At 42.1% G+C, this 26,306-nt stretch overlaps 1 protein-coding gene across 3 annotated transcripts in view; it reads left to right on the top strand.

Moving 5' to 3' along the window:
- Positions 1 to 26,306, top strand: part of lmtk2 (lemur tyrosine kinase 2) — a 127,270-nt gene that overhangs the window by 90,836 nt on the left and 10,128 nt on the right. For 2 of the 3 annotated variants that reach the window (XM_041206120.1, XM_041206119.1), the window contains exons 13-14: positions 5,619 to 5,876; positions 15,718 to 22,411. In XM_041206120.1, coding sequence (XP_041062054.1) covers positions 5,619 to 5,876; positions 15,718 to 15,746 — 287 coding nt within the window. In that variant the 3' untranslated portion in view covers positions 15,747 to 22,411. Of the gene's footprint in view, positions 1 to 5,618; positions 5,877 to 15,717; positions 22,412 to 23,433; positions 23,514 to 26,306 lie in introns of those variants that run through there. The other variant, XR_005945281.1, reaches the window with a different exon arrangement.

The raw sequence follows: 26,306 nt of genomic DNA, 5'->3' as shown, positions 1-26,306 counted from the left end.
ATTTTTGCTAACCTCTATTCAACTGAGCAATGTCTGATGTGACAATGTAACATTTCTCTCTGTACCCATCTTTAATCTATTTTGCCTGATTAGATGTGTACACACAAAACTTGTGTGATATAAATAGGCCAATATCAATCTGTCTGCTCAACTCCATATTGAGGTGTGTGTAAGGCTACTTAGGCAGAAGACCCAGGATTTTGTATGAGATATTCTTGCAAGTTATTTACTGAAAGTCATTTTTCCACTCAGAAGTAGCTGATTTAAAAATCACAACTCCCTTGTCCTCTTCATCATCCTCCCTGGAACTTGTATGGCTTATTTTTCTTTTCCAATTGGCTTCCCTTTCTCTTATCTTTGCTCTTCCACCATCAGCCCTCTCCCTTTGTTATCCATTGGAGAGACTGAAATCAAATAGACATAAACAAGCTTTATTCCATTGTACAATACTGATAAAATGTCTTGGCTTAAGATATCGGCCCAGAACTTCCATGGGGTAGCAATCACCGTTGGATTGCCACTTTGCTCCTTTTTACTTGGGTAAGTTGGGAGCTGAACATTCCTCATCCAGACTTCTGACCTGGGCCTGGTAGGAAAAGTGCAGTGTATCTGGTTCAGGTGACCTTCTAGTGCAGGGCTGCATTGTCAGGAGAAATTTTTTTAAAAATTCATTCATGAGATGTGAGCTTCGCTGGCTGGGCCAGCATTCATTGCCCATCCCTAGTTGCCATTGAGAAGGTGGTGGTGAGCTGCTGCCTTGAACCGCTGCAGCCCATGTAGTGTAGGTACATCCACAGTGCTTTTAGGAAGGGAGTTCCAGGACTTTGAACCAGTGACAGTGAAGGGACGGTGATATATTTCCAAGTCAGGATGGTGAGTGACTTGGAGGGGAACTTCCAGGTGATGGTGTTCCCATCTGTCTGCTGCCCTTGTCCTTCTAGATGGTAGTGGTCATGTGTTTGGGAGATGCTGTTGAGAAGCCTTGGTGAATTCCTGTAATGCATCTTGTAGATGGTACACACTGCTGCTAATGTGCATCGGTGGTGGAGGGAGTGAATGTTTGTGGACATGGTGCCAGTCAAGCATGCTGCTTTGTCCTGGATGGTGTCAAGCTTCTTGAATGTTGTGGGAGCTGCACTCATCCAGGAAAGTGGAGAGTATTCCATCATACTCCTGACTTGTTCCTTGTAGATGGTGGACTGGCTTTGGGGAGTCAGGAGGTGAGTTACTTGTAACAGGATTCCTAGCCTTTGACCTGCTCTTGTAGTCACAGTATTTATATGGTTGGTCCAGTTCAATTTCTGGTCAATGGCAACCCCCAGGAGGTTGATAGCGGTGGATTCAATGATGGTAATGCCATTAAACATCAAGGATGATGGTTGGATTCTCCTGTTTTGGAGATGGTCATTGCCTGACATTTGTGTGGCGCGAATGTTACTTGCCACTTGTCAGCGTATGCCTGGATATTGTCCAAGTCTTGCTGCACTTGGACATGGACTGCTTCAGTACCTGGGGAGTTGTGAACGGTGCTGAACATCATGCAACCATCAGCGAACATCCCCATTTCTGACCTTATGATGGAAAGAAGGTCATTGATGAAGCAGCTAAAGATGGTTGGGCTGAGGACACTAGCCTGAGGGATTTTGTAGTGATGTCCTGGAGATGATTGAGCTCCAACAACCACAACCATCTTCCTTTGTGCTAGGTACGACTCCAACCAGTGGAGAGTGTCCCCCTGATTCCCATTGACTTCAGTTTTGCTAGAATGACAGATTTCCTTCCCTAAAGGACATTAGTGAGCCATAAACTGATAAGCTTAAGACAAAGGTCTCAGCTACCTTGAGAAGCCAAGGAGAACGTAAGTGGATGAGAGATTAAAGTCCCAGCAGACCGATTGTGTCAGCCTGTTCCTGCCCCACGGAACTCATTTCTTGCTATCTTGACTCCATTCTCTCTGCCCTTGTCCAGTCCCTTCCCACCTACGTCCATGATTCCTCTGACACCCTACATCATATCAACAATTTCCAGTTCCCTGGCCCCAACTGCCTCCTCTTCACCATGGACGTCCAATCCCTCTACACCTACATCCCCCACTGGGATGCTCTGTTGGCTCTCCGCTTCTTCCTCGAACAGAGGCCTGAACAATCCCCATCCACCACTACTCCCCTCTGTCTGGCTGAACTTGTTCTCACACTGAACAATTTCTCCTTCAACTCCTCTCACTTCCTCCAAATAAAAGGTGTGGCTATGGGTACCCGCATGGGTCCCAGTTATGCCTGTCTCTTTATGGGGTATGTGGAACATTCCTTGTTCCAGTCCTACTCTGGCCTCCTCCCACAACTCTTTCTCCGGTACATTGATGATTGCTTCAGTGCTGCTTCATGCTCTCATCTGGACCTGGAAAAATTTATTAATTTTGCTTCCAATTTCCACCCCTCCATCATTTTCACATGGTCCATCTCTGACACTTCCTTGACCTCTCTGTCTCAATTTCTGGTGATAGACTGACCACCAATATTCATTACAAACTACCCTCCCACAGCTACCTCGACTACAGCTCCTCACACCCCGCTTCCTGTAAGGACTCCATCCCATTCTCTCAGTTCCGTCACATCTGTTCTGATGATGCCACTTTCAAAAACAGTTCCTCTGACATGTCTTCCTTCTTTCTTAACCGAGGTTTTCCACCCACAGTGGTTGACAGGGCCCTCAACCGTGTCTGGCCCAATTCCTGCGCATCCGCCCTCACACCTTCCTCTCCCTCCCAGAACCATGATAGGGTCCCCCTTGTCCTCACTTATCACCCCACCAGCCTCCGCAATCAAAGGATCATCCTCCGCCATTTCCGCCAACTCCAGCATGATGCCACCACCAAACACACTTTCCCTTCACCCTACCGGCGGCATTCCACAGGGATCGTTCCCTCCGGGACACCCTGGTCCACTCCTCCATCACCCCCTACACTTCGACCCCCTCCCATGGCACCTTCCCATGCAACCACAGAAGCTGCAATACCTGCCCCTTTACTTCCCCCCTCCTCACCGTCCAAGGGCCCAAACACTCCTTTCAAGTGAAGCAGCATTTCACTTGCACTTCCCTCAATTTAGTCTACTGCATTCGCTGCTCCTAATGCGGTTTCCTCTACATTGGAGAGACCAAACACAGACTGGGTGACCGATTTGCAGAACGCCTTCGGTCTGTCCGCAAGCATGACCCAGACCTCCCTGTCGCTTGCCATTTCAACACTCTACCCTGCTCTCATGCCCACATGTCCGTCCTTGGCCTGCTGCATTGTTCCATTGAAGCTCAATGCAAACTGGAGGAACAGCACCTCATCTTCCGATTAGGCACTTTACAGCCTCCCGGACTGAATATTGAGTTCAACAATTTTAGAACATGAACTCTCTCTCCATTCCCACCCCCTTTCCGATCCCCCCCCCATTTTTTCCAATAATTTATATAGATTTTTCTTTTCCCACCTATTTCCATTATTTTTAAATGTATTTCCATCCATTGTTTTATCTCTACCTTTTAGCCTATTTTGATCCTTCCCTTCATCCCACCCCCACTAGGGCTATCTGCCTTGCTCGTCCTGCTTTCTGTACTTAATTAGCACATTCCTTAGATAATATCACCACTTGCAACACCTCTTTGTTCTTTTGTCTGTGATATCTTTTGGCAATCTCCACCTATCACTGGCCCTCTATCCAGCTCAACACCACCACCCCCCTTAAACCAGCTTATCTTTCACCTCTTTTCTATTTTTACTTAGTTCTGTTGAAGAGTCATACAGACTCGAAACGTTAATTCTGTTCCTCTCTGCAGATGCTGCCAGACCTGCTGAGTTTTTCCAGGTATTTTTATTTTTGTTTTGAGAGATTAGAATAGTTGGCGTGGGGGTTAGGACAGTTGGGGGTGGTGGTAGGGTGATCAGCTAGAAGTAGGGTTGGTAGGTTGGGTGGGGCAGTCAGATGCGGGTGAGAGGGTAGTTGGGGGTTGGGGTGTCAGGACCATAGTTACCCAGGAGTTAGAGGTGGTTTTAATCCTTCTAACTTTTTCTGGGTAACTATTCTGCTAAGAGAGTCGGAACCATCTGAAGCCTTTGATTTAAATCGGAGTATTGAATAGTCCCAAGTGCAGGGTAATTGCTCATTGGAACTTTTAAACTTCCCAGGCATTCCCATGCAGCCCTTGCAGAGGGGCGATGTGTGTGTGTGTGTGTGGGGTGGGGGATTGGGGGGTGTTCCCCCGGGGTGTTCCCCTGGTACTTCGGTACATCTCCTGGGGCATTGTTTTCTTAGAGAATGCATCATATAATTAGTGCATCATCAAACCTAGTGCTTAAATTATTTATTTCATGAATCTATAATTTTTTATCTCTTGGATTATACTGGAATTACATTATCCCTTTCAACGCTAAAAATTCACCACAACTTTGAAAACTTACAGCCAGAATAAACATTGAGATCTTTGTAACTGGATTGACCTGTAGATTGGCTGATTTTTGACACGAAGCTGCATTTTTAATGGTTGGATCTTGCTGGCTCACAGGTAAACTGGCAAATGTATAGCTTACAATTAAAATATGAAAGGGTGCAGTTTATGCTAGTTCTGACTTGTCCTTCCACTCTCACTGCTCTGTTGGCATCCATCCTCCTTGACCTGAGGTTCTACTTGTTCTCCACAGTCCTTCTTTCAGTTCCAGAACATCAGAAGTGGCCTGAAATGGATTGATGGTAACACGGACCTGTAGGCCTAAAATCAGAGCGGGGTGGGTGCAGAACTGTGGTCATTCTTCCACCAACATTAGTCTCCCGTGATGCACTGGTTTTTAGCAGCTAGAGTTTGCCACCCACCCTTTGCAGAGTTTCTCCCAATTACATTTCTTCTGAATTATTGAACTTTGGCCAGATAGTGATTTTTTTTCACCATTTTGAATGTGTTACGTCCTGCTCGATGAAGGGTACTTGAGAGGCATGAGGCCGTGTCCAGTAGCAATTGGGACAACCAAAACTCTGTTCTACAACTGATAGAAAAGAATGACTTGCATTTATATTGCACCTTTCACAAGCTTAGGAAATCCCAAAGCACTTTACAGCCAATTAAATACTTTAATTGGAAGTGCAGTCACTATTAAGTAGGAAACATGGTAGCCAATTTGCTCAAAGCAAGCTTCTGCAAACAGGAGACTTTAACATCATTTAGATTAGGTAAAAATTCAAGCCCAGAGGTTATGGGATAGCGTGCTGATCCATTGTACCACCCACTCATGTTAATTTTATGTTAATTTTATGTTAATTGTTTTTAATTGTATGCAGGTGGGCAGATGAAAACTGCTTGTTGGGATTAGAAGGTGTAAACTTGTAATGCATGACACTGTAGATAAATATAGATATGTGTAAAGATTGGCTCCAGTTCTACCCTTTGCCTGCTGGCATTCTGGAATAAAACAACTCCTATAGAATTTCACTTACAGGGAAGGACATTCCAATTTCATTTTCTCCTTGATTTTTGAAAAAAATCTACTGAAGAAAATATTGACCTAATCTTAGCCATGGTTTCATTTTGAAAATATACTTGGTGTAATATAAATGCAGCACGCTGCTTTCCTCTTTCAGGCGGTGGTTTTGAATGGGAAGATGATTTCTCCGTGTCCTCTTCCGAGTCATCGTTTATCACTCAAACGTCAAATCGCCTTGCTTCCTTAAAACAGTCTCCTCCCTCCTCGAGGTACTTTTCCCCTCCACCATCCTCCAGGGCCTTGGGGCAAAAGTGGACAGATACATCATCGTCATATTCTCGTTTTTCTATCTCTCCGTCCAGCATTGCCAGTTTCTCTCTTACTCATCTCACTGATTCAGATATCGAACAAGGAGGTAAGCCTTATTTTCAGCTATTATGGTATTGGCTATTGCTATGTTTTTTTTTTGGAAATCAGAGCTCAAGTGTAACTAAGCTTCCAGTTGAATTAGTATCATAGGGACATGAACCATGGATAAGAAAAGGTTATCTGGGTCCTTGAGTCTGGTCTTTCCACCTTGTGTATGATCTGTCCTATTGTAGATTCCACCCCTTCAGAAAAGAATTGAACAAATGGATATGTATTTTGGAATGGCCATGTGGGTAGGTAAAATTGGAAAGGGTCTGAGTGGAACATCATGATTTCTATGCTGCTAACATTGTGAAAATCGACAGAGACCTGAATAACGAGATGTAAATATTCGTGGTGTTGAATTCTTGCACTCCCCACCGCACCCCCAGCCCCCACCTCCTTCCCCTCCTAAAAGTCTTTTTTGCCAACTCTAAGACTTCTGTAAGGAGCATTGGCCAGTGTTTTCCTCCTGCATCATTTAGGTAGGCTAACCAGGGACATTATTAATAGAATCATGGAAACTCGGCCTGTGCTCACCATGCTGACCTAGGAGAATGGAGGAAAGAAATCTGATTTAATTGCAACAATCTGCACCCCAGCAATCCTGGTGCTAAGTGAATTCTGGTACAATTCTGTCAGAGATGATGCAACCCTGAAGCTGGTTTGCCTGGCATACGTATTTGCAGAATAGATGGGCTTGTTAAATTAATCCCATTTTATTCCAATTACCTTTGTGCCTTTCCTGTCGAAGGCCTTTGTTCACTTTTCACTATTATTAAGCAGTCATACTAATGTAGGCACATCAAAAATTAGTTGTCAGTTTAATTTTTCTATACTTTTTTCTCTGTCTCGCGAGTCTTTTGCATGTGCATGACCTTATGTTTTCTTGAGTGTAAAAGCACAATAGCTAATGCATTAAAACGTCTGATCTGTTTCACTTCCAGAAATACCATATGAGTCAGTTTTAAATGGCATTAGCAAACAGTTATTATGGATCAGGGGGCACACAGGAAGCACATCTGTTGCTGGACTGAGCATAACAGCAGGTTTCAGCTCCTCAGGTTAATACATCATTGTGAACTTTCAGTTAAAAGATATTGAATTGATGTTGAAACAGCAGGTGCTTGATAGTGCAGTCCATGAACTGCACCTGTATTTGCCTTCAGTAACATAAAAGAAAGTGGCAGTCAGCTTCCCCCTTTATTACCATCTTAATCTTTGGCCCATTCAGGAGTAGATTCCATATGCATTGTACTGAGTTGACAATAATTGTGTAGAACACATTGCTAGAGATGATAGTGATTCTAATTTGCCTTTCATGAACAGGATTTTTCAGATGGTGAGATTTCCTGCTCAGCCGCTTGAAGAGTCGGCGGGGAATGCATCCCCGCCAATCATGGCAGCTGCCACAGCCATGTAACGCTCCGTGGAGTGTTAATGGCTGGAGACGGGGACTTAGTCCTCGCTCTGGCAGAAGTCCCTACTTAGGGAGCTGCTGGCCAATCTGATTGACTGGCAGCCCTGTAGTCCCAGCAGCACCGTGGGCAGCAGTAGCCAGCACTGGGACTTACAAGCAGTCCCCAGATTCTAAATCCTGGAGTACAAGACTAGGTAAATGTGGGGTTGCGGGTGGCGGAGTGGGGCGGGGGGGTGTTCTGTGATGGGCTTGATGTAGTGGGGGGTCTTGATAGAGAGGCAGGGGAAGGGACGGGTTCGGGGAGAGGGTGTTAGGGAGGGAGCACAGGCTGGGGGCAGACCTTGGGTTGGGGGGCCCCGATGTGGAAATCAGACCTGAGTTCCGAGGGGGTGATTTGCAGGTCATCCTCCCTACCCCTGAACTCCTCCCACCAGCCTCAAAATTTAGACCAGGCACGAAGTAGCCCTTGAGTGGCCAATAATTGTCCACTTACGGCTTCAATTTGGGTGAGTTCACATGGGCTGCCCTAAGCCTCATCTGACCCCCGTAAATTTGGAGGTTGGTAGGTGGCAGGAAGGCCACTCAGGGAATTTTACAGGCCTGACCTGCTAAGCTGCTGGCAGAGGACCACTAAATTCAACCCTCTGTGTTAATACAATTAAGTTAACAGAAATGCAAAATGAAAACAAAGGAAAAATCCACAAGATAATATTTTACAAGAAAGCAGTTAGTTGCGAGAATCTGGAATATAAAAATACAAAGGATGCTGCATTTCCTTGGGGAAACATTAGGATTGGGAACACATCATTAAAACTGAATTCCAGGGAACGCCAAGCTCTGATTTACATGATCTGGATTTGACATTTTTTTTACCAAGTAAAGAATTTTTTTATATAGCATTTACTTTTGCATGCATTATAATTGCCTAGGTGACCTGGTGTCACTTGCAAGGCAGAATTACAAAACAATCAACAGACACCTCCCTCAACAGTTCATCCCCGGGTGTGCTATTTAGCCTCCTTCCCCAAAGGGAGCAGCTAAATGGTGGTTTTAAAGAAATAGGCTAGGTAAAAAAAAAAAAAATTGCTCCAGTTCAGCAGTGAAACAATACACCTGTGCTCCAGACCACAGGCTGTTTATGAACAATGTTACAGGAGATCAGCTGATGTTTTATAAATTTCATAATTCAGAAGTTAATCTTGACTGACGTGAATTAAAATTGCTGCTCAGTTTGTGGTGTTGATGACACCGAATGTCGAAGCAGGGTTAATGGAAGCTGCTGCAGCTGATGCTTAATTTCTGCTGGTAAAGGATTGGCTTTCTCAGGAAGTTTTGTGTTCTGTTAATGTACAAATTAAATCCTACATCCGTCATTCTGAAGTCTGAGGCTTTAGTTCCGGAGAATTGTGGATAGTTAGAGTCACCTGTAGGAAGTGAAGCAGATGCAGAACCTAAGATAAATGCATTCTCCTGGCCTTGATTCCTAGTCAGCTATGCTGTTTTAAAAGGCAGATGTGCCTATATAAACAGGTTAAGTGTTCTGGCTGCAGCCACTGTGGCACTTAGTGGGAGTTGTTACATTTATTCTGGAGCTTTATTGAGACGCAAGTTTTTGCTTTTTTAAATGTGTCTCCTTGCAGAATAGTCTAATAAATTACACATTGACTGTTTCCAGGAGCATGATGTACTTTTCTAGATAGTGCTCTACTATCTGAGACCAGGGGCTCTTCAGAAAAGCTCCTTGTAACCTGTAGCATTCCATACATCCCTTTGATATTTTCTAGAACTGCATTGTTTGGTGTGGTTGATCACTTTTGCAAGTTTAAAAGGATATTTTAATTTTGCAGTGGTTTTGCTCTTTGCGAATGGAAACCTCCATTTTTATGGCATCTCGGTGTTGGCACCAGACACATTCAGTTCACTAACTCCATGCTTTCTGCCAGTTGTCGCCCCCAGTCTCAAAGGCTCATGACTGCGCCAACCCTGAATTTGTTCAATCCTTACACAAACTGGTGCCCCTGACATCGCCAGTTTGTACTGATGGTGAGTGGTTCGTGCATGGACCCACAAATACTCAAATGGAGCCTGCCCAAGTGAATTTCCCAGCAGTGCTCTTGCAAATGTGGAGGTAGGGAAGATTTTATCCATCAGTATGGAGTGGATTTAAATCTTGGTCCCAGAGCAAACATGCTGTTTCCCGTGATCATTTGTTTTTACATTTAGTTAAGTTGTAGCCCTGTTTAAAATTAATTTGATAAGTTTTGCCTCCTTGTTTACTTCAAAGGTCTTAAAACTGAACATTTTGGTTTGCTTGTCAAACTCTTTTTGTGTAGTGATATATTATGTACTTCAGAAATTCACAGTGACGATCTATCACAGCACATATTCAGTATATTGGAGAGATTAGGGAATCTGGGATTGCTCTCTTTAGAGCCAAGAAGATTAAGGAGAGCAAAAACAGAAAATGCTGGAAAAATTCAGCAGGTCCAACAGCATCTGTGGAGAGACAAACATAGTTAACATTTCAAGTCCGTATGCCTCTTCACAGAATCGCACAGTGCAGAAGAAGCCCTTTGGCCCATTGAGTCTGCACCGACACACGAGAAACACCTGACCTACCTACCTAATCCCATTTACCAGCACTTGGCCCATAGCCTTGAATGTTATGATGTGCCAAGTGCTCATCCAGGTACTTTTTAAAGGATGTGAGGCAACCTACCTCCACCAGCCTCCCAGGCAGTGCATTCCAGACCATCAACAACCTCTGGGTAAAAAAGTTTTTCCTCACATCCCCCCCACTAAACCTCCTGCTCCCCACCTTGAACTTATGTCACCTTGTGACTGACCCTTCAACTAAGGGGAACAGCTGCTTCCTATTCCCCCTGTTCATGCCCCTCATAATCTTGTACACCTTGATCAAGTCGCCCCTCAGTCTTCTCTGCTGCATCAAAAACAACCCAAGTCTATCCAGCCTCTCTTCATAACTTAAATGTTTCATCCCAGGCAACATCCTGATGTATCTCCTCTGCACCCCCTCCAGTGCAATCACATCCTTCCTATAATGTGGCAACCAGAACTGCACATAGTATTCCAGCTGTGGCCTCACCAAGGTTCTATACAACTCCAACATGACCTCCCTACTTTTGTAATCTATGCCTCGATTGATAAAGGCAAGTGTCCCATATGCCTTTTTCACCACCCCACTAACATGCCCCTCTGCCTTCACAGATCTATGGACACACACGCCAAGGTCCCTTTGTTCCTCAGAACTTCCTAGTGTCATGCTGTTCATTGAATACTTCCTTGTCAAATTACTCCTTCCAAAGTGTATCACCTGTCACTTTTCAGGGTTAAGTTCCATCTGCCACTTATCTGCCCATTTGACCATCTTATCTATGTCTTCCTGTAGCCCAAGACACTCAACCTCTCTGTTAACCACCCGGCCAATCTTTGTGTCATCCACAAACTTACTAATCCTACCCCCCACATAGTCATCTATGTCGTTTATATAAATGACGAATATTAGGGGACTCAGCACAGATCCTTGTGGTACACCACTGGACACTGGCTTCCAGTCACTAAAGCAACCTTCTGTCATCATCCTCTGCCTCCTATAACTAAGCCAATTTTGAATCCACCTTATCAAATTACCCTGTATCCCATGTGCCTTTGCCTTCTTTATAAGTCTCCCATGTGGGACCTTGTCAAAGGTTTTGCTGAAATCCATATAAACTACATTAACTGCACTACCCTCATCTACACACCTGGTCACCTCAAAAAATTCAATCAAATTTGTTAGGCATGACCTCCCTTTGACAAAGCCATGCTGACTATCCCTGATCAAACATTGCCTCTCCAAGTGGAGATAGATTCTCTCCTTCAGAATTTTCTCCAATAGTTTCCCTACCACTGATGTGAGACTCACTGGCCTATAGTTCCCTGGCTTACCTCTACAACCCTTCTTAAATAGCAGAACCACATTAGTTGTCCTCCAGTCCTCTGGCCCACCCCCACGGCCAGAGAGGAATTAGAAATTTGGGTCAGAGCCCCTGCAATCTCCTCCCTCAGCAGTCTGGGACACAAATCATCCGGAGATTTGTCCACTTTTAAGCCTGCCAACACCTCCAAACCTTGTCACTCCCTATATCAATTTACTCAAGAACCTCGCAGTCTCTCTCCCTGAGTTCGATACCTTCATCTTCATTCTCTTGGGTGAAGACGGACGTGAAGCATTCGTTCAACACTCTAGCGATGTCCTCTGGCTCCACCCATAGATTGTCCCCTTGGTCCCTAATGGGCCCTACTCTTTCCCTGGTTATTCTCTTCCCATTGATATACTTATAGAATATTTTGGGGTTTTCCCTACTTTGACCAGCCAGAGCTTTCTCATTTCCCCTTTTTGCTCTCCTAATTACTTTCTTAAGCTCCACCCTGCACTTTCTGTACTCCACTAATGCCTCCGTTGATTTGCTTCCCTAGTACCTGCTAAAAGCCTCTCTTTTCCTTCTCATCGTACCCTGAATATCTCTGGTCATCCATGGTTCTCTGGGCTTGTTACTCCTTCCTATCACCCTAGAGGGAACATGTTGAGCCTGTACCCTCCCCATTTCCTTTTTGAACGCCCCTCACTGCTCCTCTGTAGATTTCCCCACAAGTAGCTGTTCCCAGTCTACCTTGGCCAGATCCTGCCTTATTTTACTAAAATCCACTCTCCCCCAATCCGAAACATTTTTTTGCAACTTGTCTATTTCTTTGTCCATAACAAGCTTAAATTGTACCATGTTGTGGTCACTATCACAAAAATGCTCCCCCACCACCACCTCAGCCACCTGTCCGGCTTCATTCCCCAGAATTAGGTCCAGCACTGCACCGTCCCTTGTTGGACCCTCTACATATTGACCTAAAATGTTCTCCTGTACACACTTCATGAAATCTACTCCATCCAAGTCCTTAACACTGTGTCTGTCCCAATTAATGTTGGGAAAGTTGAAATCACCTAATATAATTACCCTATTATTGTATTTACACACCTCCGCAAATTGTGCACGTATTTGCTCCTCAATTTCCCGCTGACTATCTGGGGGTCTATAATAAACACCTAACAATGTGGCTGCCCCTTTTTTATTCCTAAGCTCTACCCACAAAGCTTCATTCGATGCCCCCTCCAAGCTATCATCTCTCCTTACTGCAGTAACAGACTCCTTAACTAATAATGCAACGCCTCCTCCTCTTTTACCCCCTCCCCTGTCTCGCCTGAAGATTCTATATCCTGGAATGTTGAGCTGCCAATCCTGCCCCTCCCTCAACCACGTCTCACTGTTGGCTACTATATCACAATTCCACGTGCCAATCCTCACCCTTAACCCGTCCGTTTTACCTGTAATACTCCTGGCATTAAAGTAGAGGCCATCCAACCTTGCCTTACTGCCTTGAAACGTAATGCAGCTGTGCTCCCTCTGACTTGATTGTTTTACTGTATTATGATGTGCCTCTATTCTGCTAACATTCTGTGTCCCCTCCCCCTGCCGAATTAGTTTAAACTCCTCACAACAGCACTAGCAAACCCGCCCGCAAGGATGTTAGTCCCGCTCTGGTTCAGATGTAGACTGACCCACTTGTACAAGTCCCACCTTCCCCAGAAACGGTCCCAGTGATCCAGAAATCTAAAACCCTCCCTCCTGCACCAACTTTTAAGCCACGTATTCATCTGCACTATTCTCCTATTTCTGAGCTCGCTAGCACGTGGCAGTGGGAGTAATCCAGAGATTACAACCCGAGAGGTCTTGCTTTTTAGTCTGCTGCCTAACTCCCTGAATTCTTGATGCAAGACCTCTTTCTACCTATGTCATTGGTACCAACATGTACCATGACCTCTGCCTTATCACCCTCCCCCTTCAGGATGCCCTGCAGCCGTTCAGTGACATCCCAGACCCTGGCACCAGGGAGGCAACACACCATCCTGGAGACACATTGACAGCCACAGTAGCGCCTATCTGTTCCCCTGACTATAGAATCCCCAATTACTATTGCTCTTCCTCTCCTCCTGTACAGACAGGCTGCTTGTGGTGCCAGAAGCTTGGCTCTGTCTGCACTCCCTGGAGGAATTCCAAAAAGGAACACTGATTTGCAAGCAGGACCCCAGGGGACTCCTGAACTACCTGCTTGTTTCTCTTGGACTGCCTGGTGGTCACCCATTCCCTTCCTTCCTCAAGTCCCTTCAGTTGCAGTATGACCACCTCTCTAAACGCACTATCCACAATGCTCTCAGACCCGTGGATGCTCCACAGTGGCCCCAGCCGCCGTTCCAGCTCTGAAACCCGAGCTTCCAGGAGCTGCAGCTGGACACACTTCCTGCACACGTGCTGGCCCCGGGCACTGGAAATGCTCCCAGCTTCCCACATGGAGCACGAGGGGCACACCACGGCTTTGAGCCCTCCTGCCATGACTTATCCCTTTAAATTAAACCTTTTAAATCAATTACTCTAGGGCCCTTCTTTCCTGATCCTTGTTACTACAGAATATACAAATCATAAACCACAAAAAGAGCTTAAACTAAGCGATAAAAGTAGTAAATACTTACCCGACCTTACCCACTACTTACCAGTCATTCCTTTCCCTTGTAGCCTCTACTGCTGCAGCAGGGCAAGACCACTCTCTGAAGATTTAAGAAGTTGGATAGCAAAGAAAAAATTGCAAAGCGCATCTCTTCCCCTAATTCCCACTGTGCACCAAATTGCCAATACCCATACTCTGGCTGTGTCTCATTCAGGATGAGGTCTCTCCCCTGTTCGAGCGCAAGCAAGACTCTGTAGAAGAGTTATATGGATTCGAAACATTAACTCTGTTTTTCTCTCCACAGATGCTGGTAGACTGGCTGAGTTTTTCCAGCATTTTTTGTTTTTGTTTCAGATTTCCAGCATCTGCAGTATTTTGCTTTTACCTAAGGCTAAGGGGAGATTTAATGGTAGTGACCAAAATTTTGAGATGTTTTTATACAGCTAATGGGGGAAAACTGTTTCTTGCGGCAGAGTTGGTAACCAGAGGGCATAAATTTAAGGAAATTGTCAAAAGAACCAGGGATGAAATAAGTTTGTTCTTTCCCCAAGTGTGTTATGATTTGGAATGCACCCCTCTAAAGGGTGTTGGAACCAGATTCAGTAGTAACTTTTGAAAGGGAATTGAATAAATGCTTGATAAGAAAACATTTGCAGGACTATGTAGAAAGAGCCAGGGAGTGGGACTAACTGGATAGTTCTTTCAAAAGCGCCAGCACAGGCACAGTGGGGTGAATAGCCTCTTCCTATGCTCTGCTTTTCATTACATCAGGGCCTTTTGGAGCAGATGCTCATTTATTGAGGCTTACATGAGAGTCTGTACATTGGACAATCATTGGCCAAATTTTTAGCTGTACAGCTTATAACAAATCCTTTTTGCATATCAAGGCTATGTGACATTGGCACAACAGTGTGAATAGAACACTTGCATGGATTTGAGTGTACCAGCTGTGTAGTATCTGCTGTAGGAAAACAGCCAGTGAAAAAAAATGACCTAGGAGCTCTGCATTTCATCTCTGTCTCCTTATTGAGTTTTTAAAATTAAAAATAAGCCAGAGTTATCTACCCATTTTTTTTTTAAAGCAGAAAGGGTCATTTTCCACATCTACTCTGATTTGTATTGCTACCAGTTACATCAAGTTCATCTGATATCAAATTCTTGATGAGTCAAAATTTCTTCAGCCAGATGTCAACAAGGTCAAAACCATAATTTTTTTTGTCTCTGGCAGCCACTTACTTTGAATCTAATTCTTGTCAATCCTCCCAGCTGCCACTCAGGCTGAAACATGTGATGTACAAACTAGTGAGTCCCATTAGCACTGAGAATTTCATCACTTTGGCATTTGGTCCCCTTGCCCACATAAAGTGTGTCAGCAAGACCCCACTCACCCACCCTGCATCATTGCCTACTTGCACCCAAAACACATTTAAGTTCTATTAAAGATTCTCTACAAGCTTCTCTCTTTCTCTTCCCTCCACCCAGCCATTGGTGCATATTTTCACAGATGTATATGGGTAGCACCCATGACTGGTGAAACATGCTATTAAGGATTTTTCATTGAGGAGCCTTGGTGAAGGGTCTAGATCCATAATGCATGATGTGTGAAGATAGATGATGATCAAGACAAAATAATATGAAGCCATAGTTTTGTGCAAAAAAGCAATGATTTAAATAACCGTGTGGCACAGTGTATTCCCCTGGATGAAGGTTAATGAAAATTGACAACTTTTTTTTTTAAAAAAAGCAAGTAATGAATTTACTTCCTCTTTCCTGCACCTTCCAACCCTGCATGTAATAAGTAACACTTCACTGCCCCGGTGAAGCTTAATAATGCTGCAGTCTCTAATATTTGTTTTTATCCTTTTGCTGATAGGAAGCAGTGAAGATGGTGAAAAGGATTGAAACACAACGTGGAAAGAAGAGTGCATTGATTTTCAATTTTTTTAATGGTCAGACAATTTGACAGATCAAGCCATTTCAGATTTAAAATAAGATGGATGAATCACCAAATCCTCTTCTAAGAAAATGAAATGTGTCAGTTCACAAAAAGGTATAAAATGTTTCAATAATTCTGTAAGGTATATTAAAGATATTGCATCCTTGTAAGGCAGTAGTCAGTGTCACATCAAGGCAGGTTAAGAGAAGTCTGGGGAAAAAACCTTGAGGCTGTCATGGACACAACACTTGTCAGTCTGCTGTTGAATTCCTTACAGCTTTATATATGATTTCAATTTGGCAGAACATAGGATTGTTAGTTGTTCGATAATATTTATGTTCCCTTTAAAATACTGTAATGAAGAGTTTAAAAAAAATCTGCAATTTTCTGTAAAATGTGTTATAACCAGTAAATGCTTGCTTTTTTCAGAGGTAAGAGAGAGAGTAAATGATAAACTAGATGTCATTCTTTACCTCCTAAAAGGTGTATTGGAGTTTAAAAGGAGGTTTTGTTCCAGAATCTGCATTATGCTATTCATGTAAAATGCATCCAGTGATTTTATAGTACTCTGGTTTTGTCGTTGAGCTCTCTATCACCTCCATTTCAGATATTGCTGTCTAGTGTGGCAGTCTTAGATTCCAGTAAGAATATGGATGGGATGCCTAAAACATTGCTTTATGATTGTCATTTTCAGATGCATACTTTTAGCAGCATGAATATTTCATATGCTTTTTGATAACCGTACCTATTCTCTTAAGACTGACCACAATATATATATATATATATATATACACAGCAATAATGAAGTTTGCAAAGGGTTGCAGTCAGCCAGCCAACAACTGTCTGAAATCAATGTCACTGCTGAATTCTTCTTACATTTTGAACACTACAAATGACGCAATTGGTTTTGAAACAAACATCCCACAGCTGTGTGTACTAACCATTTCTATAGGCAAGCCTTCAGAAATTGAAGAAACTCAAATATTTTTAGGGATGTATCTTTACATTGTAGCAATTGAATGTATATACAGTAAGTATAAGTTATACCTTTCTAAAATTCAAACATTGTTTTAAAATTCTGAGTGCTCCTATTTGCCCTGAGGCTCATGTGAGTGGGGTTTTCGCAATTTTATTTTGTTGTAAGTCACTGGTATCCATATTGCAGGCAAGACGGCCAGCTATGGCCCATCTTCCCTAGCCGGTGGCTTTCAGCAGATGGTAATGTTCCGTGTGTCTGCACCCTTATCCACATTCCACCAATTCTATGATGTTGGTGTTTGTATATTAAAAAAGCTATTGAGACTGAGTAATGGTGTCGTAAGTAGTGTAACCATTAGTGACTAAATGTTGTGCTAAGCGTGGCGTACATATAGCAAAATAGTTACACAAGTATGGCACAAGGTAACAAACTGGGTTGGGTAAATCAATAGTGCTTCAGGTACAGTGTTGACTTTAGAAGAGTGAACATTCGAGAAGAGTAGAAAAGGTCTGACTGTCCCAATAGAGCGATGAATGCCCGTTTAGTGGGTGGAGTCCCAGCTTTACTTCAAACAGAAATTGATTAAATTTGCCCCTTCTGTAAACAAAATCAGACAGAACTACTATAGATTAATTTTTGACCAGATAGATTTAGAGATTACAACAGGAAAAATCAGCTAAGTTTCCTGTTAATTGTTAAAATGTGTTTCCTGTTGACTGATGAGAAACAGTTTTGATGGTCACAAGGAATAGTTTGTGTCCAGAATGAAAAACTGTATTGGAATTGTGAACGGGTAAAATATTTATTATTCTATTTCTCCTCCAATTTTATTTCCTTCCTTTTCCTATGGTGAAGATGTAAAGCTGTGCTAGTAGTGTCCTGCCATTATTACCTCTCCCAGGTTGGCCGTGTGAATGGTAAGCATTGGAAGTCATTCACTGAGGGATCCACCACAGTCGACCCTGCCCTTTCCTCAGTATTCAGGCATGCACACATGCACTTCCAGCTGGGGGTTACTGACTAATGATTAGAAGTTCTTTTGCTGCAGTCCTTACTGCAGTCCACTTCTGCTGTTGGTAGCTGTGTGCCAACTGCTGCTGCAGTCAGCAAACCCAGGGGATATGCTACAGGTCAAATCTGCATCCTTGTGGGTTTCAACACAGCAATCATGTATTTTTATAGCAGTACGGATCCATTCAGTGTTTCTCCTTCTCTAATTCTCCATCCCTGCTCCCTGGGAATGTAACAAACTACCTAGCCTTGTGGGATACCACCACAGAGAAGAAAGCACTTTTTTTTAAACTGGAACGCTCCCATCTTCCGGAAGTCTAGTGTCTTGTAAAAATGGAACAAGAGCCTGCTGTCAGAGAGTGTGAGGTGTAAGAAGAATGAGGAATCCAATTGCACCTTCTATTGAATGATTTCAGAGCAGGGAGGTTAGAATTTTCAGGGCATTGAGCTGAATGTAGGTTTTGACCTCAAGTAAGCCTTGCTGTCATGAGAAATCAGCCTGAGGCATTGATGCTGAAATCTCCTTCTGCCTGGTCTTATGGCTATCATTGATTTTTTAGCAAATATTTCCTCATCTGAGCGATTTACCACTGAAAGCTGTGTTTGTTTCTGAATGTCAGTGGAACAGTAGCCAGCAAAGGCATGCTAGCAGGGAAAATAATGAGTGAAGATAGTTGAGCCAGGGACCATGAGCATCTTCAAGACCACGAATTATGAAGTTATCAAGGTTGCTATTTCACTTTTAACATCCTTATTTGGGAATTGATAGCTGTGGAGTTCATGGTGATAAGGAAATGTCTCAGAAGTGTGCCTCAGTGTCTCCGCTTTAATCCCTCATAATACGAAGAGGGTACCTGTTCAGATTTCCTGTGACAGGATCCACTTAGGATTACCTGATGGATGGACTGTCCACTGGCGCATCAGATTATTCATAGATTTGCACTGCTTTGGAGCCAAGGAGCTATTTCATCTAACGACAAACTCAATTGTTGAATTTGCAATTTAGTACATAAGGGAAGTTAAGAACTTGCTTGGAAGACTTGAATCAGAGAAAGTGCTTACAAATCTTTTTCAGTATCAAAGTGGACTTGAACTGCAGTGAGTTGCAGTCCTGGTCTGTCAGTACTTTTTATGGCCCAATTTTTGCCATGGAATTGGAAAATGACAGCATTTGCAGTGGAAATTCTAATAATCTGAGAAGGCCTTTGGTCCCCAAAATTCAATTTCTGAGGCCTTTCTGGGCAATGCTGGTAGGATCTGTAAAACCAGAAATTAATCCAGTGAAAGACACAGTGAAACAGTTTTTGCACAGGGCTCCTCACAACTGAAACAAGCCAAGGGCTTCAAACACCATCAAGACATTTTGTAGAATCCATAAAAAAGTCATATAAAATCATGTAAAGAAGGCTGCTGTTCGTTTGCAAAAGCATCAGTGACAGATGCAGGACTGAAAATTGTCCTGTAGAAGTGGTTTTCTAGAAAGTAGGTTAGACAAATTATATTTGGCCCAGAAACTTCATCAAATGTGCAGACTTCCCTGTGATATCTATTTGGATTGACTAGTTCGCTCATAATATATGTGGGTGATAATAAAGAGCAAGTGCATGCGTTTTGCCTGAACTGTTACAGTTATTTGACTGGACAGCTGCTTCTATCTAAATTGAACAATATGGAAATGGCCATGGCATCATTTTATCTGATGGGATGATTCACCAGGCCCTGACTCTCTGAAATGAAAATCATTGCAAGTGCTGCAACTTCTCACCCAAGCTTACGAGAATTTATTGATTTAGTGTATTCACCAACTCCACTAATTGGTAGTGAACACTGTCAGACAGAATTAGTAAATAAAAGAAATTGGAGGCATTACATCAAGGGAAACTGGAATTTGAATTTAGTCTTTTAATTAGTGGTAAAGTTATTGCAAGTTCTCCAGATCCTACTGCTGAATTTTCAATGATGAAATCTATAGGATTTTCCTCCCTGATTTGACCAGATCAGAGGATAAGGAGAGTGGATGACCCCTTAAAATGTCAGCTCTAAAGAGATATAATTTTCAACTTCAGTACCGTTAAGCCCTGAGCAGTCCAGTTCAGTGACTGATGGTACATAGGTGTCATGGACAATGGAGCAGCAAAAGATTTGAAGAAGTTAGCATTTTATATGTGGAATGTCCACGTGTTCATTAAATTTTAAAGTAATATTTAAAAGAAGTCTATGAATTGTGAAATTGTTCCACCTCATCAGTATTGCTGCTCCTTTTCTTCAGCTACCTGTCAGGGAACAGTTGCTGGAGTTATGAATTCCAGTCAAACAGTATCCTGTTAATACAGCTTGGGGAGTTGGAGTAAGCAGTTCTCTCACCCAGTAGAAATCTCTAACTTTCACTCATTTGCAGTGCACCTTTCCTCATGGGACTGTCCCACACTGTTGAAATATTTTAAAATATTAAGTTTAAAAAGTGTCTAGGGGCCATGTACTGGCTGTGACTAGTTATACTGCAAGTTAGTGCCTCGGCAAAGCAGAAGCCATGTTGAAAGGGTACTAAAAATTGCAGCATATACTCCTAAGAACAGACCCCGATGCACATCATCTCCTGTCCCGTGTGTTTACCAAGGAAGTCATATTTACTATCTAGAAATGATTACCGCAATCCCTCAATTGTGTTACAACTTGTAACACTTCAAAAGTTACTGTTTACATATTTTAAATTTAAACACAAAATATAGCATGTTGATTTTGTACTTGCATGTGTTTCCAGTACTGTGGGCACTGCCCCCTAGGATGACCTTGTAAAAATTAGGAAAGTTTGTTCATCAGGTGATGGGATAAGCATAACAGCTTTGTATTGAGATTGGGTGCATCGTGGCATGTGTTGGTCAGGAATACTTTGTTAGTTCATTAGTTTGAAAACAGCATATGGACTATATATTTGACAGTGAGAGGAACACTTGTTGAATTTGGATTATACTACTATACCTCATTTGTACATGCATATATATTGTGATGGAATACCCCATTACATTGCTGAGGTACTAGCCAAATTCTAACTTTGAAACTGGTAACTTCACCAATTTCAAATAGCTGTGCAATATCATAACCTTGAACACAATTCTTGTTATCTAACAGCTCATGACAGCTGCAAACTATTACTGGAGAAAAATGTACAAAGCAAAAAGTATTTTCATGTTTCTCGTGAAAAGTACACGATATATATTTTCCAGTGACTCAAAAATGTGTCTGTTTATAAACCCAAGTTCTTCACAACCAAATGTAGAAATAATTTAGGGGGAAAAAAACATTTGGACCTTGGACAGGTAATGCAAACTCATCTGTTTTGTATAAAAATATTAGCCCCAGGGGGTCCCCACAATTTCATGGAAATCTAGAGCGCATTGCCTTATAAAGGCACAGTTAAGGTGAGGAATACGCTTAACTCTATTCTTTATGCTAAGTAAAATTATAACATTTTTCTTTGTTCCCTCATAGTGGCAGTCAGTACCCGTTCCATGCTTATTTCCATTGCTAGTCAGTCAGACGGTTAGTTACTTTTTTTGGTGAGATGCTTAAGTGGCAAAAAAGCATCGTGCAAGTAGGGATGATGTGATCTTTTTAATATTGCCCTCCATCCAGTGGTGATATGGTTATCAAACAGACCACCACACCAAGCTCTTTGGCAGGCAGAAGAGCTGACAAATAAGCACTAGTGCAATGATTTTTCTTGCTGTGTGTGCAGTAGCTTTATTTGGTGCCACGCACCATGAATTTTAACCTCACTTCCAGGTTCCAGTTACTTTGAGTTGTTCAGAACAGTACAGCTTTTGGGCTGTTTTTGTTTTTTTTTTAAATAAATGTTCACTTGGTCCCACCTCCAACAGTACTGAAAGTTTTCAGAATACAGTGCTGAAGATGACCAGGATAAATTGTTGCTAACATATTAAAATTAAGTGCAAATATAGGTTCCAGCATGCAGAAGGTTTTGCCGTGTTACTGCACACATCTAAGATATTTTCGATTGAACAATGCAGTATGGTCCTTTATGTGGTCTGACTAATTCTGTAAACATGAGCCATTGGAATGTGCCTAAATGATCAAAAACTGCATGTTCCTTTAAAAAATACTTTCCTGCAGGGGTTCATGCTTGAAAATTATTTGTACATAGTGAAACACTATCCCCCACCCCATCCCATCTCACTTAAAGTCTAAAGTTGTGTATATTTTTTTGTCAGCAATAGCCTGTTCTACATTATTTTGGATCTACTTAAATCATTGATGAAAATACCAGATTATTTTGTTCAATGTATTGCTTTACCTTGCACATTTGAGAAGTGTAACTTAATGTTTGATGGTACTGGATGTATATAAGTGTTTAATTCTGTCTGTAAATGGGAGATGATGTAACAAAGTCATAGGTACAAGGTTTCCTTTTGTAATTTAATAAAAATATATTATGAAATTATTGATTACATATCAGTTAATGAAAAAAGAAATCAGGTCACTGTCCATGAAATATGTACATTTTGATATGTAATATTTTTATTTTGATTTCCATGCATAGTGTAATTCGATAAATTGTTTGTAATTTAAATGCACTATGGATATTTAATATTCAAAATAAAGTCAAATGAATTAATTTACATACTTAACTTCGTTCAACTTGTCTTTTTTCATCTTGTTCCAGATGTTTTAAATTTTGCCTTCCAATTTAATGATTAGATCATTGTTACTGTCTTCATGACATATCCATAAACTAGTCAGACAGGCTAACAACATGAGAAGACGGCTTCATTTGTAATGTTTAGACTACTGCAGCTGCATTTCAATTGGTGAGGTAAATTTGATCAATACACAAGCTATCTGCCTGAAATCATTCAGGATGTGCTCGGTGTTGCTAAAACTGGTTTTGTGAGTTCAAAACTTGCTTTGGTAATAAAGCAGCTTTAAATGCTGCTGTTGTATAAATTGACATGCAAAGTAGCTTTGCCTGTCATTTTCCTGGCAAATAGATGAGCCAAAATTTGATTTGGGGAATGGGTGGTTACAACGCACTTTCTGTTTTATGCACTTACTGTTGAAGCATTCTTTTTAGAGGATGTAGCATCAAAATTCTGTTAACCTTCTGAGGGTTCATTTTGGGTAAGAATGAACATAAAATTGCAGGTATTCTGCCAAAATTATTCTTAAAGCAACAACCCATAAATTGTCAATTATAGGACATAAGGAATATTTGCATTGCTGACGTGCTTTGACCTAGAATTACATGGGCCATTGTTTGTGATAAGATGTCAGGTAAGTAAATAAACATTGTTAACTTGTAAAATCTTTTTATATATGAGACCATTTTGATCCACATTAATGAAATCCCAGTACTGTAGGAAATAATATGGAACTCCCAATTTACCAGATCTAATTTCTTGGTGACCGAGACACTCTTGAAACACGGAAGCAAATCCCTAGAATAATAGTGGAAAGATCTTGACTATAACAAGCACTGGTTATTCATGAATTTGTAATATGAGTTACCAAATTATATTTCAGTGGTGCACTATTGAAGTACATCTTCTTACACCTACAGCATAAGCTTAAGGTAGTTCAACTTGAACCATTATATGTAAGAGAGGTTGTTACATGTTGAGGTATTCTGTTATGTTTTTATTCCATAGTTAAAGTGGACCATCTCCTGTAACTCAAGAACCAACTAGCAGCACTTAACCGAATGTTACCTGTTGAAAGTACACATTTTGTAAGTACACATTCCTGACAAATGTTTCAGTTCTACCAGTAGAATTGAAAAGCAGTGAAACCATATTAAAGCTGCATCAAACTTTGGTTGGACCACACTTGAAATACTGTGCATATTTCCAATCCCCATATTTTAAAGAAAGGTACAACGAGGCGCAGGACAAGGTGCGAAAACATTTGGCAGGATGGTACTAGAACCCAGTCAGGAAAAGCTGAAAAGGCTGTCAACCATGGGCCGAAACTCTCGGTTTCTTTGTAGTCTCCTTCTTGGAAATGCTTCAAATTCGCACCATTATTAGTTTAGGGACTACTTATCACAAAAATCAATGTTCCATCTTCAGAAAGTGAGCATTTTGTAGAAAATATTGTTATGAATCATGAAATTTCTGCATAAAAACCCAGCATAATTGGCTACCTCCAAGTCCATTGCCAGCCCTACTGAGCTCAGTACAGTGAACACAAAGTATCAATATTGCTCAGACTCAGACTGGATAAGCTTATTGTAGTAATGGACCAGAACATTTATGTGAAGGCCCAGAGGATTCATTGGAGGCATACCCTCTTCATGCCGAGACTTATTCTTCGCGGTTAGGGGTGGAGGGGGTGGATTTCATGCTGCAATGGCATTTATATCTTGCATAGGGAAATGATTTGCATTTCCCAACCTTCAGGACATTGTCAATGAGTCTGAACTGGTTGTGGCAGGTTTTGTCAATGGTGTTATAAGTGGCCATCATTAAGACAGTAGTGTTAGTACTCTCAAGATTGTATGAGAAGCACAACAGAGATCAAGATGGCAGGCTTACGTCAACACTCTACCAGATGATGAGCAAGACCTAATTTACAATCAAGCAGTTGAACTTCAGACTGCCATCCCCAAAGATGATTTCAGTGACATCCTCAACTTAGACACTCATTAGTTGCTACAACAACTTTGTTTATAGCAAAAATAGCGTGACTTTTCAGTTCTTGAGCAGATGCATCAATATGGCAGAATTGCTGATACTTATCTGAGCAACCAGGGTAGCCAGCTAGGATCTTCGTCTTCGCTCCATGCTGCCATGGCTCTTCACTTATGAATGAGTCAACAATGCCAGGCATCTTTCAGCACTTTGACTTTACATGCAGCTTGAAGTAAAGTCATCCTATATCAATACGGAGTTGCAGCCAAGACAGTTTGTTGCCCAGATACAATAAGAGTTTGGCTTCTCTCAGATAATATGTTAAGAACATACGAAATAGAAGCAGAAGTAGGCCATTCGGCCCCTGGAACCTGCTCCACCATCCAATATGAACATGGCTAATCTGCTTGTGTTTTGAATTCCACATTTCCATGTTCCCCTGACAACTTTAGATTCTTGTTTGGCAAGGGAATCTATCTATCTCCAACTTAAAAACATACAACAACCCTGCCTCCACTCCCTTCTGAGGCAGTGTTCCAAAGTTGCATGACCCTTTGAGAGAAAAAATTCTCCTCATCTCTGTCTTAAAAGGGTGACCCTTAATTTTAAAATAGTGTCTCCTAGTTCTGGCCTTGCCCACAAGGGCAAACATCTTTTCCACATCCACCTTGTCAAGATGTTCAGAACCTTATATATACTTCAATAAAGTCACTCTCATTCTTCTAAACTCCAGTGGAAACGAGTCCAGACTGCCCAACCTTTCCTCGTTAGACAACCTGCTCATTCCAGGTATTAGTCTAGTAAACCTCGTCTGAATCATCTCTAATGCATTTACATCCATCCTTAAATAAGGAGGCCAAAACTGCACACAGTTTAAGGTGCGGTCCTCACCAATGCCCTGTATAACTGAAGCATAACAAGTGTTACAGCACAGTAAAGTGTGAGGTGATGCACTTGGGCAGGACAAACAAGGCACGATGAATGGTAGGACCCTGGGAAGTACCGAGGATCAGAGGGACCTTGGTGTGCATGTCCACTGGTCCCTTAAGGTAGCTGGACAGGTAGATAAGGTGGATAAGAAGGTATATGGGATACTTGCCTTTATTAGCCAAGGCATAGAATATAAGAGCAGGGAGGTTATGCTGGAACTGTTTAAAACGTTGGTCAGGTCACAGCTAGAGTTTTGAGTGCAGTTCTGGAATCCGCATTATAGGAAGGATGTGATTGCACTAGAGAGTGTGCAGAGGAGATTTACCAGTATGTTGCCTGGGCTGTAGAGTTTTAGTTAAGAGATTGGATAGACTGGGGTTATTTTCCCTGGAGCAGAGGAGATTGAGGGGGGACATGATTGAGGGGTATAAAATTATGAGGGGCACAGATAGGGTAGACAGGAAGGAACTTTTCCCCTTGGTGGAGGGATCAATAACCAGGGAGCATAGATTTAAGGTAAGAGGTAGGAGCTTTAGAGGGGATGTGAAGAAGAAATTTTTCACCCAGAGGATGATGGGAATCTGGAACTCACTGCCTGAAAGGGTGGTTGAGGCTGAAAACCTCATAATATTTAAGAAGTATTTGGATGTGCACTTGCGATGCCATGGCATACAAGGCTATGGGCCTAGTGCTGGAAAATGGGATTAGAATAGTTAGGTACTTGTTTGACTGGCGCAGACTCGATGGGCTGAAGGGCCTTTTTCTGTGCTGTAGACCTCTACGACTCTTACTTTTATGTTCAATTCCTCTTGTAATAAAGGATAGCATTCCATTAACAAACTTAATTACTTGCTATACCTGCATTCTAACTTTTTGTGACTCATGCACTAGAATACCTAGATACCTCTGCAGCTCAGGATTCTGCAGTCATTTTTCAGTTACTCTGCATTTTTTATTCTTCC

The sequence above is a fragment of the Carcharodon carcharias genome, chromosome 15, assembly GCF_017639515.1.
Source record: "Carcharodon carcharias isolate sCarCar2 chromosome 15, sCarCar2.pri, whole genome shotgun sequence".
NCBI lineage: Eukaryota > Metazoa > Chordata > Chondrichthyes > Lamniformes > Lamnidae > Carcharodon > Carcharodon carcharias.
Note: the sequence above shows the minus strand (reverse complement) of the source record. Positions and strands in the feature narration are given on the sequence as shown.